At 41.3% G+C, this 19,278-nt stretch overlaps 1 protein-coding gene across 2 annotated transcripts in view; it reads left to right on the top strand.

The window, feature by feature from the left end:
* Positions 1 to 17,403, top strand: part of ABCG2 (ATP binding cassette subfamily G member 2 (JR blood group)) — a 123,244-nt gene extending 105,841 nt beyond the window's left edge. For both annotated transcript variants that reach the window (XM_075565544.1, XM_075565554.1), the window contains 10 exons: positions 926 to 1,077; positions 1,391 to 1,495; positions 3,493 to 3,740; positions 6,214 to 6,296; positions 6,940 to 7,029; positions 7,717 to 7,841; positions 9,081 to 9,235; positions 10,271 to 10,360; positions 15,027 to 15,127; positions 16,376 to 17,403. In XM_075565544.1, coding sequence (XP_075421659.1) covers positions 926 to 1,077; positions 1,391 to 1,495; positions 3,493 to 3,740; positions 6,214 to 6,296; positions 6,940 to 7,029; positions 7,717 to 7,841; positions 9,081 to 9,235; positions 10,271 to 10,360; positions 15,027 to 15,127; positions 16,376 to 16,523 — 1,297 coding nt within the window. In that variant the 3' untranslated portion in view covers positions 16,524 to 17,403. The remainder of the gene's footprint in view (positions 1 to 925; positions 1,078 to 1,390; positions 1,496 to 3,492; positions 3,741 to 6,213; positions 6,297 to 6,939; positions 7,030 to 7,716; positions 7,842 to 9,080; positions 9,236 to 10,270; positions 10,361 to 15,026; positions 15,128 to 16,375) is intronic.
* The last annotated feature ends 1,875 nt before the right edge of the window (positions 17,404 to 19,278 follow it).

Here is a 19,278-nt window from a genome sequence, read left to right as displayed (position 1 = left end):
GTTCCGCCGCCTGGACAGTTTGCCATGGGACACTTTGCTGTGAGGTCCGCTCCTGCGCCCGGCTGCCTGTCCCGACCACCCGCTCGACAACTGCATGTCGAAATGTCCTGCACGGAACATTTTAAAGAAGGCAGTGTAGAGGTCCCACGTGGGATTAAACATGCAGTTGTCGTAGCGGTCAGGAGCAGAGCGGGCGGTCGGGACATGCAGACCTGGCTTGTCGGTCGGCTGGACGGCGGTCAGGTGCAGGAGCTGACATCGCGGCGAAGTGTCCTGGCGGCGTTTTGGTTGCAGCAAAACATCCTAGAAACATCCTGGCTGTCCACCTCCTGTGCCTACCTGTCCCTACTCCCTAAAGTTCCTTTCTACCTACCCCTGCACTAACCCATTTAGCCACCAGCAGTAATTCCCTTCCCTTAGAATGTCAACAACAGTGAGAAACAGGTTGTAACATTCATAAATTTGATATAAAAGTGTGTAGGTGGATTTTATGACATTTGCATAAATGGAAGGCAAAGGGAAACTGCCGGCACTTTCAGGACCATTCGGCCAAATTCTTTACTGCCCGAGCTGCCTAAGAATATCCGTCTCAGGATCGAATGCTGGTCAGAAATGAGCAGATAATTTTGTGACTTTGCCCATATGTTAGTATATTCACGAGTATCGGGGTTGCTGCCTGGGGAAACGGAAGCCGAAATGTTGGATTTCCCATGAGGAGCACTGGCCCCTTCTGCAGTGACTTACCTCAGTAATATAGCGAGGTTCAGCACTGGAGGACCCCTGGTTTTAATTATTAAAAAATGAAAATAAAAAAAGAATTGGCATTTGGGGGGGGGGGGGGGCAGGGGGGGGAGATTTCATTGATTTGCATCCAAATCCTTACTTACACATTTTGTATTTCTTTCTTTTCTACTGTGCTCTGTAGAATGTCTAGGCAAGGGAAGACTATAATATTCTCCATACACCAGCCTCGTTATTCCATCTTCAGGCTGTTTGATTGTCTAACTTTGCTTGCCGGAGGTAGAATGTTATACCATGGACCCGCTCAGAATGCTCTGGAGTACTTCACAGGGCTGGGTAAGCTTTTAATAAATGGTTTGCTGAGAAGGTTCAAGAGGTAGCAAAAAACTATTTCCCTATAATATCTAGGCTCGTCACCTCTCCAATAGGTGTGGGATTAAATGAATGGATTAAATTAATAATCTCTACCTGGAAAACATACCTTCTTTTTTTATTAAGGTCGAGATCTACTTTTTATCGTGCCGTGCTAGAGTACTTTTTGGGGATATTGAGAAGTGTTGTTATGCCACCCTATAGAACTAAACTGGATTGGCTAATATTCTCATATTGATGTGTATTTTCTCCTAATTGTTATTTTGGTCTTGTGTAGGCTATGTGTGTGAATCGCATAACAATCCCGCTGACTTCTTTCTGGATATCATCAATGGGGACTCGACTGCGGTGGCTCTGAACAAATTGGAGGAAGTGGATCTAGGTATGAGACCGGGCAGTGATTTGCAGAATTCCAATGCACCTGTCAACCGTTTGCTTGGGAGCCCAACCCAGAAAACGGACTGCTTTCTGCCCAGCATTTCAGTGTCAAAAGTAAACTGGTGTTCTGTCCGTTTACACCTTTTACTTGTGTTCACTAGGTGATGTGGCTGCAATATCAACATTTCTATCTGAAAGCCATATTGAGCATGTTTTTTTGTTTGTTTTTGAAGAGATCAATATGCACTATACAAAGTTAATTTGACATACCAATGTACAGAAGGAAAATGTATATTACTATAGAACATAGAACATGAAAGATGCATGTCCCTTGTATCCTTCACACAACTCTTACGACCCTTATTTCTTAGCACCTCCCTTGTCTGTTCATTGACGACCTCCCTCATCTTCTGATCTTTATCAGCACTGCCTTTCTGACTTTTTACTACAATACATTTTCAGATTAGTTCTTCCTTACCGGAAGTTTGTTTATATATGTACAGTAAGTGTATGTTGTCTGCAGCACTCCTTCAATAAAACAATGACTTCATTTACTCCCTGATCCAAAACCGTGTGGAAGGAGCACTCTCGCTACATAATATTCTGCCACGGGTGTCATCTACAGTAGGGGTGAATTTCCGCTATACCCATTCACAATAAATTAAAACACTAATTAAAAAGGTCCACGTGAGGGCTTTCTAATATTCTCTCGTATTCATTTACTCCATCACAGATATAAAAATATAAACGATTGGCAACATTTAGGACCAGACATGTCCTTTGTCATCACCTACTATTGAAGCACTCATTAGTTTTTGTCTAAAACATAGCAAATCCCAACTCGATTACAGATCAAATAAATCTGCAATCCATGATTAATATTAAAATAGATGCACTGTAGTAGATCACACTATGATTAAAAATCTATATAGATAAATTGTTAATATATATATACATATATATCTTGTATTATATATTTGTGAAAGCACTGTATGCCTGTCTGCATCTTCCTGTGTCCCTAGGGGAAATCTCATTGGTCCCTTGGGCCGCCCGCCCCCACACCTCTCATTGGCCTGAGGCGGAGTGACGACACGCACACGCACACACACACACACTCTGTCTCTCTGTTGCTTGGCCTCACTCTCCCCCGTCAGTTGGACCGCAGCTCACCTTCCACACCTCCCCCCCCTCCTATCCCGGTGCCCCTCCTCTCCCGGTGCCCCTCACTCTCTCCCCCCTCCCCACCTCACCCAAATCCCCACGCTCCGCAACATCCCCTGCCGCACCCTCACCGTGCGCCGCTCCCGGAGAGGGGAAGCGCGGCCCTCCTGCTCAGCAGCAAACTCCAGGCTCCTCCCCCCTCGCTCACAACGAGGAAAAGCGCGGCACGGCCCGGGCCTCCTGCACTCCCCCTCACGTGCGCCGGCTCCTGGAGAGGGGAAGCGCGGCCCTCCTGCTCAGCAGCAAACTCCAGGCTCCTCCCCCCTCGCTCACAACGAGGAAAAGCGCGGCCCGGGCCTCCTGCACTCCCCCTCACGTGCGCCGGCTCCCAGAGTCAGTCACCCAGTCACCCGGGGGAAGCCCAACCCTGTCGTCCGCCCCCCCAAAATTACATCCCGGGCAACGCCGGGTCTCTCACATATATATATGTGTGTGTGTGTGTGTGTATATGTATATATATATATACACACACACACACACACACACACACATATATATTAACAATTTATCTATATAGATTTTTAATCATAGTGTGATCTACTACAGTGCATCTATTTTAATATTAATCATGGATTGCAGATTTATTTGATCTGTAATCGATATATATATATCTCACGCTACAATACATTTGTATTGTATCCCAGGAGACCTGAAATGCATTGCAAGTAAGTTAATTGCCGAGGCTTTTAGCAGAAGAGGTGACTTTTTGGGGGGGAGTTCGGATGGTTGAAGTTGATTTAATTACATTCATTCATTTGATTTGTCTCTCCCCTTTTGAAGATGCGATCGAAAGGCCCGACAGTGGCGATAAGACAGTCGTGGAGAAGTTGGCAGAACAGTTCTGCAGCACCAGTTACTACCAGGAAACCAGGGCAGAACTGGAGAAGCTGTCACCGGACAAAAAAGTGAAGGTCAACTTTTTTTCCAGACAAATCACATACAACACGCCATTTTTCCACCAGCTCAAGTGGGTGTCCAAAAGAACCTTCAAAAACCTCTTAGGCAATCCTCAAGCATCCATCGCCCAGGTAATTTTATGATGTCTACTGTGGGCCAGCTGGTTTACAGTCATATTTAGATTACTTTACTAATTACTAATGCTATGTGAAATAAACCTAGGAGGGGTTAATATATCCAAGCATATGCTTATATAACATACATAGTTAAAAACTGGCATATACCAGTGAAGATACTCACATGTCTGCAAGTAAAGTGAATATTGAAATACAGGGGACCTAGCTGGGAGATTATATACCTAGAAGAAGGAGGGGCTGGCCTCCCATAAGCTGCCCAATAAATAGTTGCAGGTGTTTGGCTAAATATATTAATTACACCCTAATAGTGGTGCCTTCTAGGAGCGTGCTGCTAAGGATTAAAATCGGCCAAACAGAAAATGTAAAACAAATATATAAGCGCCGCACTTCTCCATGTAAGGAGCATGCTGTGACTGCTAACAAAGGTTCAGCTACTTCACTAGCACATGACCCACAACAATAGATTTTCAAGTTGTGGTTACGTTACCAAAGTATGTTTTATGTAGCTTATTTTATATTCAGTTGTATGTACCGTGTACCGTTCTAACTTGGCTTCTTCACTTCTTATTGATTTAGTGCTCAGGGATATATTTATTACCACTGGGTTTTAGTAAAAGATATCAATGCCATATATTGGACCCATTCAAACATGAGAAATTGGGCCAGCACTGATATTCCAAGGAATATATGATCATATTAATGACATTCCATTGGAAATAGATATAGGGATTACAAAGGGTACAAAATAAAGAAGCGGTTAAACAAGCATTTTATATATATACTGTAGATGCTAAATCCTTTATGTATGTGGTTAAAGAGATTGGCCATGGAATTATAAATACCAAGTCCCTCTTTCCAAAAATTATTTTATACTATTTACTATTAAAAGGTTTTTATTTCTACTCATTTTCACCACACAATTTACGGAGTGCGTTCATTAGGGAACTTTTGTTTTTGTGTTTCTATTAGTATATATTATCCTTATTCACATCATAGTATATCACTACTTGTTTTATCATTACTAGGCTGATGAGGGTGTTTTCCCTTCTCTCCCCTTACCCCATTCCTATTCCAGGAGGGCAGGCAGGGGGTAGTAGGGTTGGGAGTGCTGCTTTAAGATTTGATAACCTGTACTGTATATATTGTCTCAAAATTGTTTCAGGAAAATGATTGTAATGTGTTTTTTGCTTTAATAATCACCCTACAAAGATGTGCTGAGGGCCCTAGACCCCCTCCCCATAACTCTGGGAGATCTATTGAGGAAACGCCAAATGTGCCAATTGGGGCACTATTGCACAAAAACTCCCATTTAAGTAAATTACAATTTTAATTCAATTGCGCTCCGCACACCTGTGGTTTAATGGATAACCTCGTGTCACCCCAAGTTTTTGCTCTCATTTTTTTTAGAATGAATAAGATATTACTTTATATTTTCTGCCATTTATCTACACATCCACGGCAAGCAAAGCGGAAGTAAAAGCAAGAGAAATCTGGAAAATGTTAGGTGTAAGTCTGTTTATATTCTAGATGTCTAAAAAAAAAAACTGCTCTGCGAGAGCTTCACCTCATGACAAGAATTAGCTCCGGCAGCTTTGTATTTTTAATGAGACCTGACTCTCTTTGTGTGTGCGCCTTTCAAGCTTTCATGTTTCCGACACCTCATTAGTGCTGGATTTCAAACGCTTTCTATGCGTGATACACCGTTCATTAAACCACTTCTGCTTATCCGACTCAAATTTTTCCTGATATGATCCTTGTTTTCTACCACAACTGGCTTTATGGCTGTGTATCTGTGCCCTTTGATCTTTTCAGCAGGTTCTTAGTAATACAGTACCACTTATCCACGGCATTAGAGAATTAAGGGCTAACGCAACTTTGCTGCTTATGCTTAAGCGATCAGCCTGATACCAATAATGTTATAATGTTTTACCCACCTTTGTACAATAGAGTAGGTCTAAAAGGTTAAAGCATTTGAGATAATCTCCTAATCTACTTGGTGGCATGTTCTTCTGTATCATTACCACTCGGTCACATACGGACAATGTATTGTTGTGGGAGAAATGTCATAAAGTATTCAAAAGATTTTCCAGACTTAGCAGAACATTGTTTCCAAATATTAAGACATTTTCATTTATTTATTTTTTTAATGATTTTTTAATAGAACCATGCCAGAAAATAAAATGGCATTAATGAGTCTTGCATTATTGAGTTCGTTGCGCTGCCATAATGGGTCACAATACATGTTTTCTGAAAGTTTTTTTTCCTTTATTGAAGGTAATTTCACATATAACATTTTCACTAGAAGCCACTCAAACTGGCATTCAATGTATTGTCAAATCATAAAAAAAAGCTTCATGCTATGGCATGTGTATTATTTACTATTTAAAATACTTTTTTTGTACAATTACCATAAATGGTATTATACAGTTTTTGTGCGTATACTAATTGGTTTTAACCTCTCTTACAGGTAATGGTTACTCTCGTTCTGTCACTAATTGTTGGAGCCATTTTCTTTGGCGTCCAAAACGATGCCAGTGGAATTCAGAACAGGTTGGTGCATTGGCATAGGAATTTCTGCTACCGTGTAATGATGCTTCTAGATTTAAAAACATGGTGCAGAGAAGACACAGCTCTGAGCAGCAAACAGCAGACTAATGGCAAGAAAGCAGAGCTAACTTTTTTTAACGAGAGGCAGACAATTGTTAATCTTTGAAGGACTGGAGGAGGATTTTTGTTTTTCATATACATATGACATCTACAGACCCTGAGAAAAATCAAATCCAAAAAAAAAAAAGACCCTTCCCGTACCCTCACAGCTTAACCCCATTTAGACACGAGTAGCTAAAACATAGTGTTTGATACCGGTCAGTTGAATTGGTTAGGCTGCAAAGCTGCAATGGAACACACAAAGTAAACTTTTCCAGCACTGTGATTGTTTTGAGATTTTGCCCATTTCCCTACACGTTCGCTGTGAAATATCTGAGTGGTGCTAGAACTGTTTACAGATAGTCCATACCATTGCACAAGCCACAATGTTCATTTTTGGGGGGGCCTTGTGTATTGAATAACACAGACCAGCAGTACGCACACCAGCAGTATTCTAGACACTGCGCTGTAGAATGCTACATCTTTTTTTGAATCACCACTTTATTTATTATGTTCATTATGAAAATCTGCTCCTGTTTCCACACAGGGTCGGATCTTTGTTTTTTTTAACTACAAACCAGTGTTTCAGCAGCGTCTCGGCCATTGAACTCTTCATTGTGGAGAAAAAGATATTCATGTAAGTACTGTAGCCCCCAGACATGCAGTAGGGGGGAAGATATCAGGCGACGGGCTCCCAAATCACATTTATTCACACAGCTTTCACTTAACACGCTTTCTATTGTAATTCTCCTCGTTTTTGTAGCTTAAATGGTAACAGTGCAGAACGCTTGGCCATGTTGAAATGGCGACAGGATGTGTCATTCCTCCCTGATACTTTACATTTGGTATGATATGTAGTGAGGGAGGTGTGATACGAATTGATATGCCTCAGATCAGATAATGCAAACTGCATGTGTCTAAGGCCATGAATTCATTGTCCATGGCCAGTCCAGCATAAAAGCGGGGCACCCTGTTGCATGCATAGTGAGCCCAACAGCTGCCATTACCTCAATTTGTCAGAGCTGTTTGTTAAACGGTAATATCCAGGGAGAAACATTTTTATTGAAATCAGGATACAGTTGTCCTTGAGAGAGAAAATAAAAGCCCATTCTTAAATTAAGGATTTAAAAAAAAAATCCCTTGGCACTGCGGGCACTTAAGTGGTTAAGCAGAGTTGCTGACCCTCTGACACTGAAGGAGTGTGCAGCCATTGCATGGAAGAAATGGAGTATGCCAGAGTACCTCCGGCATTGGCAAACATCAGGAAAACAAATCACAAAAAGGTATTTTTTTTTAAATTAAGTTTTTTTCTTTTTTGTTCCAGACATGAATATATCAGCGGGTACTACAGCTTGTCAGTATACTTTATCTCCAAGTTAATGGCAGATTTAATTCCCATGAGGACAATACCCGCCATCATATTTACCTGTGTCACCTATTTCATGATTGGTAAGTACATTGCAGATGAGGACGATTGCTGCTTCATCTAGGTGTAATGTCAATGCTCCTCCTCAGAAATATATGCCCTTATTTACTAAATGGTATTTGCCATAACACACCTTAGAGATTATTGACTTGAATGTGCTGTAAGGTGCCCTCCAGCTCCAGAAGGTCTCTTATGTGACCCATTGTCTTCAGCCACACTTATTTTGCTGTTTGTAAGGATTCTCTACCTGGCTCCGCACTACTCTAACTGCATATTGTACATTTCCATCCTATGCTACATTTAGACGGCAGATACTTTATCCTATATCTGTACTTACAGTATATTGATCCAGAGGAAGGCAAACAAAAAAACTCCAGTGAAATAGCATTAAATGATTTCTCATAAGGGGATAGATAAATTCCTTCCCGACTCCAAATATTGGCAATCAGATTACTCCTTGGATCAGCATCCTTCCCATGTTTACTTATTTGGTATATCCCTGTATACCTTTCCTTTCTAAAAAAAAAAAATCTCCAACTTTTTTTTAACAATACTATTGTATCTGCCATCACAGTCTCCATGTGTAATGAATTCCACATTTTAACTGCCCTTACTGTAAAGAACCCTTTCCTTTGTTGCTGGTGAAATCTCCTCCTTTCCTCCAACATTAAGGGACGACAGATTTGTTTGTACTGCCCTTGGGATGAATAGTTCTTTTGAAAGCTCTTTATTTTGTGCTATATTTGTATATAATTATCATATCCCCTCTTGGATGCCTCATTTTCTAATGTAAACAAATCTAATTTAGCTAGCCTCTCCTCATAGGATAGATTGTCCATCCCCTTTATTAATTTGGTGGCTCTTCTCTGCACTTTTTCTAGTTCCATGTCTTTTCTGTGGAGTGATGCCCAAAACTGTACTCTATATTTAAGGCGTGGTCTTACTAATGCTTTATACAGGGGCATAATTTGATTGGCATCCAGCAGCTTTTATTTTCTGTCCACCCCATGGAAAATAAAAATAGCAAAAGTGGTTCCCTAAAAAATAATAAATAGTAATTAGATTATCTGTTTGGGGTAGTGACTCTACTCCCCCAATGTTTAACTTTATGTATTATGCACTTATTTCTATTTTCCTGGGCTATAGCTTGTATGTCAACGGTGTTCAGCACTGACTGAGTACATGGTTGGTGCTCTGTGTATGTGTGTGTGCGTGTGTATATAGAATCAGTTACCGCTTTCAGCCTTCTTTTTGTTCTTTAGGATATAAACAAACGGCAGCGGCCTTCTTCACCATGATGTTCACCTTGATGATGGTCTCCTATACTGCCACTTCTATGGCACTGGCAATAGCAGCTGGTCAGAATGTTGTTGCTGTTGCCAACCTCCTCATGACAATTTCCTTTGTCTTTATGCTGGTGAGTCTCACGTGTGCACTGTCTGACTGGTAAACAGATTATGCAAGTTCTACAGAAACTCCGGTAACATTTGGTGCATTGTGGAGATTTGGGGGCTGTTCCATGCAACCTGAAGACAATAGGGGTTATATATTAAAGTGTGTGTGCCAATCATTTATCACCACACACAAACCCCTTTTTAAGTTAATCGGCGATTCCATGTGGTGGGAATTATTCATTAAGGTGCCGTGGTGCTGCATATATAGCCTGAGTAACATCAGAATGCTGTATGACCAAATTATATTGTCTGTAACAAATCACTTTCCCTATCCGTTCCATTTTTCACCTTCACATAGTGTGAGGAAGAGGAAGTATGTTGGCAGGAAGTCCTGAGACTGCAGTTTTTTCTTGGAACTCTGATCAGGAGTTACTCACCTTCTTGGCGTCCACCCTAATGTTACAATGATTATTAGACCATGCCGACGAGAGATTATTTAGGTCTCTGACTTCAGCTAGTCTCATGTCTGACACATTCATGTAATCTAAAAGGAGAATAGATCTTCAGCAAAGAAGGGTGGGTAGCAGTGTTAGTCCTTTCTTCCATGTTGTAACAAAGGAGGGAGAGGGAGTAGGTGGTGTGATACCTTTTAATTGGACCAACATTTCAACTACAATACTTGTTAATAGATCTGAAGTGCTGTGAGCACCCTTTTGTTAAGGTCCCCAGAGTGAAATTCTTTTTAGCACCAAAGGTTGGATTGATCAGTTACCACCAAATTAAAATGCGGGAATACATTAGCATGGGGTTAGTAACCAGATGAGTAGACGTTTGGTTTCTCCTATGGGTAGCTGGCGAAGACCTAAAACTGTGGACAGTCAGAGACATGCAAACGTTGGCATATTACATTTTATATATTGACGCCTTTTATATTCCAAGCAGTGGGGCCACGTAGTTTGCGTACTTGGATATATTTGTACCATGCAACTTAGCTTTGGAGTGGCACGGCTTGTATTTCTGACAATAGTAATTCATTTTTAATTCTCTCTACCTTCTAGATCTTCTCTGGGCTTCTGGTGAACCTGACATCCATCATGGATTGGCTTAACTGGCTCAAGTACTTCAGCATTCCTCGATATGGCCTGACCGTAAGTCATTCCCTTTCTGGTCCCCCACGGATATTTTAGCATATGCAGTTTTAGCATTAAGCTGCTGTAAAATAAGGGCTACAGAACATACCCTGTGCATTTCCTTTTACCTGGGGTTAATGCTAAAAAGGACTTCTTTTTATTTGTTGTACCATGGTGACATCCTTTTAATGCTGTACTTAGCAATACCCTCCTTTTTGTATTCTGTTCTTGCATTATGGAGAACATTTAAATTTGAATGGCTGCTGCCATTAACATACTTTAAAAGAACAGGTTGCAGTTGATGTCAGTGAAATATCAAAAACGTGTTATGACGTTTTTACTTTTGAGGCGTATTCCCACATCTTGAAACATATTGGGTTTAAAATCACTTGGCTGTACCATGATTTTTTTTTGCCATTCGGACCATTAGTTTCACAATTTAGAATCTTTGTAATTTGGAGCTAGACTTTCAGGCATAAATATGACCATAAATACCACATAATTCACACGGTTTGCTTTTTGTTAAGGAACGGCTACTAAGAAGTTCTTTGAAAATAACCATTGTCACAAAACAATTATACAAATATTCTAACCCACTTGTGGGTTTCACAATGGATAATAAAAAGAGTGGTGTAAAGGCCATTTTTGAAACAAATAAACAAACCAAAAAAAAACATATTTGGGCTTACTACATGCCTGCGGCTGTCTGCAGCTTTGGAAAACCTACAGTACTTATCCATCAGAAAACCCAGGCAGTTTCATGAAGTGTGTTTTATACCAGGAGCGCGCAAACTGGGGGGGGGGGGGGCGCGAGACTCTTTGGGTGGGGTGCGGCTCACCATGTCCCCACGTCACCATGGCAACGCAGCATCAAATGATGCCCGTTGCCATGGAGACGGGTCAGATGACCCCACTGCGTTATTTAACGCCGCATTAGAGGTAAGGGGGGGAGTGGGCGACAAGGGGAGAGCAGGCAGGAGGGGCGCAGAGCGGGAAGTTTGCGCACCCCTGCTATTTACCGTATCCGTCATGTTCAGCACTGCCATCTTGTGGTGTGACGTGCATCGTTTTATATTGATTATTTCATTCCCTCAGGATACTCTTCTCACTCAGTCTTTCTAAGTGAAAAATAAATTGGTAATTTGTGTTCATCTGTAATCAACTAATTGAGGTGTAAGGTATAACTCCTGAAATTTTGCATATCATGGACAAACACAAACAAATGTTCCAGCACTCGCGGTCTAGAGAAAAATGAATATCAACTAGAGGACAATGTACAAACTATAAATGAATTTAATATGCACACAAGAAAACAATGACTTGGAGTGATGTACCACAATGGAAATAACACCTCTGGGGTGATAGGTGTGGGGAAAGAACACAGGGGGAGGGAGTAAACAACAGAACACGGTAAGGGGGGGAAAAACAACAACATGCTAGGGGGGGCAAACTTTTCGAGGTGAGAACCTCTTCTTCAAGCCTGTTCCCACTGGTCCAGAGGGACCAAGAGGTACTTCCCTGATCCCTCTTTCCCCACCACAACGTCCAGCTCTGTCTCACAATCTCATATAATGTGCCAGACAGCAAAGCAAAAAGCTAATGAAAGTCCATAAGCTGCAGGAGTTCCAATTGAGAAAGCAATGTAAAGCAAAGTGAAACCGTCCTTCTCAGCAACCTGTCTCCTCTGTGTTCCTGCTTTGAGAAGCGCTGGTAAGGAACGCCCACCGGGACATTTAAAAACAGCGCTGAGATATTGGCACCCCCTACGGTAGTCTGAACCTCAGGAAGCTGGGGTCCCTGGAGCTGAAATGAATGGAATTCAGCTCCGGAGACCCACTGCAGGAATGAAGGCTGTCCTCAAAGGGCACCAGAATATCCATCCAAGCAAGTGCCCCCACGACACAGTAATGAGCAATATCCCATAGAATAACCAAACGCTAGCCACGAAATACATTGACACAATGCCTACTTAAGCCCCCAGCAGGAGCCTATATACCCACATTGCCAATCATTGAAGACCCTAAATAAATACAACTATTGTTTTCCCTTGCGGGATGAAGACTCGTCCTCCTTATCCTCAGGGGCACCATCAGATCCATCCCCTGAAGGGCCGACCAACAAAATAAATCCAAATAACAAAACCATTTATGTATAAAAAATTACCAGGAAGTAATACATTGAGCGTTACCTCTCGTTTTCAAATATGTCCTGGGCACAGAGTTATGATGACAAGTACATGGTTACAAATACATGGTTACATTAAATTAACAGGGCTATACATTATATATAAAGACATTGCATGAACAGTTAAAGATAATGTTGTAAGCGTATGGAACAATTACAGACCAGATTAAAATGTGAGGCCGCTTTAGTCTTGAAATATTTTAGGCTACGCTTATAGTGCCGGCGACGCAACGGTAACATTAGGCTGCGGACGCTGGAAAAATCAAATTGAGATGACTTCCAGCGATCGCGACCAAGCCGGCAATGCATTTGTTTTGACACAACGTCTCCGTCGCTGGCACTATAAGCGCAGCCTTAAACTGGTGGCGGCTTTGAAAGTCTGGGATAGATTGTTCCAGTTTTGAGGTGCACGGTAAGAGGAGGAGGAGTTGCTGGATTCTGTGTTTTGATATCAGATTGTTGTTGATGACTAGAAGACTGGAATATATTGATGACCTTCCAGAAGTTAGCTGGATTTGATGTATTCTGTTGAAGATTTGCAATTGTATGTTGTTTTGGGAGTGCAGAATCTCAGGTTCATATGAAAACAGAACAACATACTGTATAGTGCAAGATTGCCATTGAACTACAATGTATGGTGGTCAGTTTTGTTTGAGGATGGACAATGCCACAACTCACATGGTATCTTGAGGACTACAGGCATCAAAATTGTCATCTTAACTCTATGCCCTGGACATACTTGAAAACGAGAGGTAACTCTCAATGTATCACTTCCTGGTAAAACATTATAAAAATAAATAAATCAAAAGGTATCTTTATGAGAACACTCCGTCAGCCACTCTCTCTCTAGATGTCCTGGAGATAGCCAGTGGGGAGGGGGGATGTCTCCTGTTGTGGTTATGGGGGGATCTGTGTTATCCTCCTATTGGTATGATGTACCCCTCAAAAGGAATGGATGTAATATGAAAGGTTCCAATATAAATGTGTTTATATAAACCAAACAAATACAAATCTGCACTTGCATATAAGAATGTTAGCGGGCGCACAATAGCATGGTTTCAGCAGGATACACAATGCAGCAGGGTCCCAATATTACCAGCAGTCTCCACCTCAGCATTCGGTCGGCAAATCGTGACGTCGGATGTGCAGGTACTCTTGCGATCCTCCTATGGCGGCTGCCATATATTGTCAGAATAATATTGGGCTTTTGCGTGTCCTGTTTGCCTTTTGCATGTATTCCGCAGGCATCTGTAGTTGAGATTCTCGGTAGTGCCAGTTGCTCTCCCCCCAAAAAAACAATCGGGTAAATTAATTGAAGAGAAGTCCAGGATCCTTGGTGCTGTTTGAAGAGAAATCACCGGTGAGAAAATCTTCTTTCTTCTTGTAGATGTTGTCTCGTTGTCCACTTCCTGTCAAATGAGACGTGACACATTTGACAGACACATGGTACATCCACCAATCCGATTGATGGATGTACCATGTGAACATCTATCAACTTTGGCTGAGAAAGACCTCTAAACCAAACTTGATGGAATCGCATGGTACATCCACCAATCCTATTGGTGGTGGATATACCATGTGATTCCTTCCCTTTTTGAGTGATGTGACGTCACCTTAAAGGGAGGGAATCGCATGGTATCCGATTTGGTTCATGTGTACAATGTGATTCCCTTCTTTTAAGGTGACATCACAGCACCTAAAGAAGGGAAGGAATCACATGGTAAAGCCACCAAACAATAGGATTGGTTGATGTTCCATGTGTCTGTCAAATGTGATGTCACAGGCCTTATATAAGGCCTATCATGTCTCATTGGATAGGAAGTGGGCGACGAGGCAACATCTACAAGAATAAGAAAACTACTCACCTGTGACTTCCCCAAGCAACGTGGGAAATTTAAATTTGCAGGAGATATCGGCACCCCCTACGGAGGTCTGAACCGCGGAAAGCAGGGGGTCCCCAGCACTGAAAGTAATGGGGTTTAAACCCAGAGACCCCGCTTCAATCCTATGTACAAATATAATAAAAAGCGACAGTGAAAGGCGAGTAGCAGTATCTTCTCCCCATCTAATGGCCCATGAAGCGAAGGATTAACACTGCGGGTCACATTCAAAAGCATGGACCCCGGCAGTGTTATCGCTTCCAGGCAGTAAGTCTACCTGTCCTTGTCGCCACACTTGTCCCTATTTTTCTCTGCGGCAACGACAGTAAAACTGAATGCATCTGTTCACTCAGCAGAATATTGTCGTATTTTTAATGGTAATTCCAGCCTCCTTGGGGGCAACGAATGAATGTCCAATTCATATTGCAAGGCATGAATTTACATGTGCCTTCAAATTTCTGTGTTATCAAGAAATACGTTCTCACTGAGGTCCTGTGAATATGCTTTTGGAGTATTGAAGCTTGAATGTATACATTCAAAAGATATAATGTAATGTTGATCATAATTTGGAAGCTGCATAGCACAGTTTGAAATCTTAATAATCCTGTTTTACATTTTAGGCTCTTCAAGTGAATGAATTTACTCTTCTCAATTTTTGTGATAATAAAACTGCTGTGCCAGAAGTCAGTCCAAACTGCAGTGTGCCCAGCCCATTCAGCACGTAAGTATTTATAGGACCATTATTTTACATACATGATAATTTAATATGTTTCTTATGGTAGTTAAACTAAACCTCAAAGTCAAGTTATCTATTAAAAAAAGTGTATTTTTGTACATGACAGTATTGTTGGAATGGCAGAACTCATCTGAAAGCAACCACATTGTGTACAGTGTCCCGATAAATGCAAAGAATTTGGTGGTACAGTAACCAGTGCCACTCGGCTCACCTGCTGTAGAACGTTAGACGGTAGATGGAAGACAGGGCACACGGATTTGAAAATTAACAAATGAATTTCTAAAGCTAACACAACGTTTCGACCGCAGTGGTCTTTATCAAGTGCAAGTGGCTTAATGACCAAGTCCCAAATGGCCCATTAATGATTATATGTTTAAGGGGGTTACATCTGTGTGATTAATGCCTTATTTTCATTTACGGTAGAAAAAGATCAGTTGTGAGCACATTCCAATGTCTCAGACAGGTCTGCAAACTGGTCTGTCCCCCTAATCTTTTAACATACAATGCTTCCACGGATTCTGGGTAATGACATGCAAATGAGCACGGCGTCACTCTTTAAGGATCTATTTATTTATTTTTAAACATTTGGCATCTACTGTATTTCTAAATAATTCCCCAAATGTATTTGTAAAGCTGGCAAGCTGAGGGAGGGGTTTGATTTCCACTGGTTTCTCCCTTGTGTGAGATGTCACTGTGCGTTCAGCTTTATTGCTGGTGGGATAAGGGTATAGAAAACACCCATTCAAGGGCACCTAAAAAAAATTCAAACTTGTCATTAATTTCCCCCCCCAAAATGTAAGCAGTCAGATACTTGCTATTAGAATTGTTAGATTAGGGAAGCCAAGTAGACTTGCATTCTTTACAAAAAGGTTTCTACCTGGCCATGTGGGATTGACCCACAGTATGGCACAAAACTTTTAAAAGCAAAGAGCTAGCGCTTTTATTTAGTAGGATATTAGCACAGTAACACAGTGCTTTTTAAGTGCACCATGATTGCTATAGGCATCTGCAGTTTGGCTGAATTGGGGGGGGAGGGGCTGCAAACTTTTCTGCATGTACCATACCTTCTGTAAATTAATAAACTGTTGTTTTTTTTTTTAACATTTCATAATAACACTCGTTGCCCACTTTGTTTTTTGTTTTGTTTTGTTTTTAACAAAAAAAAGCCACCAGTTATAAAGCAGCTCTTTACGGTAAGGTACAATAATGGTCTCGCTCTCTACTTTCTTGCAGATGCACTGGAGAAGAATATTTGAACCAACAAGGAATTGATTATAGCAGTTGGGGCTTATGGCAGAACAATTTGGCTCTGGCTTGCATGACCATAATATTTCTCACCATTGCCTACTTGAAACTGTATTTCATGAAGAAGCTCACCTGAGCCCCTCATTTCATACATGATGTTGTGTGTGCAGAATCAAGAACATGTGACTTAGCCATAATGCCTGACGCACAACACAATAATTAAGATGCCATGAAAAGCAGGGGAATACATTGCTGTTAATGCCCCAGCTGGAGGCATTAAAGGCTTTTAATCCAGCTGGGGCATTAATGGCCAAGTAGTGCCCTGCTCTTTGGGGATTGTTATTAATATGCGTAAAAAAAATAATTAATGTTAACATTTTTAAATGTTGGCAGCTGATACCGGTTAAAATTCCTGGCCATTCATAAACCTGAATAATCGGCCAATCAGAGCTTGTGAGCATCCTGACGCTTTAGCTTATAATGCAGAATATTATAGATGTTCTATAGGAACCGGGGTCAAGAAATGACAGTACTGCTATTTGTGTTATAGATACTTGTCTGTTATGTAGAGTGCAATTGTGTGTACAAATATATATATATATTTTTTTTTAATCAGTTGTTTCCTCCTGTTATAGTATTCTTCTATGGCAATGTAATATTAACATGTCCAGAGTTATTTATGGCTAATTTCAATTGCACTTCAGTCATTTGAATAACCTTTTATACTTCTTTTTTTTCTACATACGTTTTTGTCAAATCTTAACTAAAAACGTAACACTAACCTTGTGTTCTAGGTTAGCTTTTTGTTGCGACACAGTGACAGTAAATCAGTAGGATGAATCTACTAATGACAATACTGCTTTTTACTGCAAAACAGTGCGATATCCTGAAATTGGGTATACCGAGCATCTGTAAAATCGCCTAAATAAGTTATTTTATACATGTTAAGGAAAACTGGGCAGAATGTGAAGCGTAGTGCTAATTTCAAAGTAAAGAGGAAAAAACATTTTGTGTCACTTTGAGTCTGTCCTCATTGCGGAGAAATGCGTACGGTTGTGTGTCTTGGATCTTCGCACTACTGGAGTGTTGGAGAATACTCAAGACTTATTTACATTTTCTAAAAGCTACAAATGCCAAGATTCACTAAGCTCCGATAAGGGCACGAGAGCTCGATCTGGCGTGAATTGCCATTGGCCTGAATAGCCGTTAACGTCGTATTGAGTTCCAATACCCCTTAATCAGTCATGAATCCCCGTCCCAGTCTAGGACATTTGGTTGCAGCTGTTAGGCCACCACTCACCTCGCCCATGGACATCTCGCTGCCGGCCGCTTCAGTGTGCATCTGCGTCGCCCCACAGGCGGACGACTGATGGGGTTCCCGAAGAGCTGCTCCCCTCTGCACAGAACCAGTGTGCTAAATGTTAACTTCTGCTTTTGGTTGTATGTATATCTTTATTTAAATAGCGCCATTCATGTACATAGCGCTTCATAGCAGTAGTACACGTGATAATAAAAATACCAGATAATACAAATAACACAACATGGGAAGAAGTGCTTTCAGACATAAGTGACATTTAAGAAGAGGAGTCCCTGCTCCGAAGAGCATACAATCTGATTTCTTGGTAGGAAGAACGTACAGAGACAGTAGGCGTTCTGGTAAGTGCGTCTGAGAGCCAAGGTTTATGTATGAGGTGTTAATTACCAGCCATGGAGCTATTCATATGCTTTCTTAAGCAGTTGTGTTTTGAGGTAGGTCTTAAATGTGGATAGAGAGGGTGCTAGTCTGATATTGAGGGGATGGGCATTCCAGAGGCAGTCAGTGAGCTGTTTCAGGCGGGATGAGAGCTATAGATACGAAAAGAGTAGAGAGAAGAAATCCTTGAGCAGAACGCAAGAGTTGGGAAAGTGTATAGCTAGAAATTAGGGCTCAGATGTAAGGAGGAGCAGAAGAGTGTAAAGCTTTAAAAGTGAGGAGGAGGATTGAGTGTGTGATATGGGATTTGATAGGAAGCCAGAAGAGGGATTTCAGCAGAGGAGATACCGAGACAGATTTAGGAGAGTTGATTGATTCTGGCAGCAGCATTAAGGATAGATTGTAGGGGAGGCAGGAAGGTCGGACAGCAGGCGGTTACAGTAAAGACGGGAGAGAATGAGCGCCTGTGTCAGAGTTTTAGCAGTCGAGCAACCGAGGAAAGGGTGTATCTTTGTAATATTACAGAGGGAAAAAACGACAGGATTTAGCTACCTTTTTTAATGTGAGAGAGGAGTCGAGTGTGACCCATGGGCAGCGTGCTTGTGCTACTGGGTGTATGATAGTGCTTTCAACAGTAGTGTGGAAGGAGGTAGTAAAGCCAGGTTTAAGAGGAAATATGAGGTTACATTTTTTAAATGTTAAGTTCAAAGTTACATAGTAGATAAGGTTGAAAAAATGACATGCGTCCATCAAGTTCAACCTATGCTAAATTTAGAAAACAGATACTTTATCCTATATCTATACTTACTTATTGATCCAGAGGAAGGCAAACAAAAAACCCCAGTGACATATCCAATGATATCTCATAAGCGGGGAAATAAATTCCTTCCTGACTCCAAGAATTGGCAATCGGATTACTCCCTGGATCAACATCCTTCTCATGTTTACTTATTTGGTATATCCCTGTATACCGTTCCTTTCTAAAAAATATGTCTAACAAATCTATTGTATCTGCCATCACAGTCTCCATGGGTAATGAATTCCACATTTTAACTGCCCTTACGGTAAAGAACCTTTCCTTTGTTGCTGGTGAAATCTCCTTTCCTCCAACCTTAAGGGATGACCCCCAGAGTCCTTTGTACTGTCCTTGGGATACATAGTTATTTTGAAAGCTCCTTGTACTGTTCCCAAATATATT

The sequence above is a fragment of the Ascaphus truei genome, chromosome 1 (genome assembly GCF_040206685.1).
Source record: "Ascaphus truei isolate aAscTru1 chromosome 1, aAscTru1.hap1, whole genome shotgun sequence".
In the NCBI taxonomy this organism is placed as follows: domain Eukaryota; kingdom Metazoa; phylum Chordata; class Amphibia; order Anura; family Ascaphidae; genus Ascaphus; species Ascaphus truei.
Note: the sequence above shows the minus strand (reverse complement) of the source record. Positions and strands in the feature narration are given on the sequence as shown.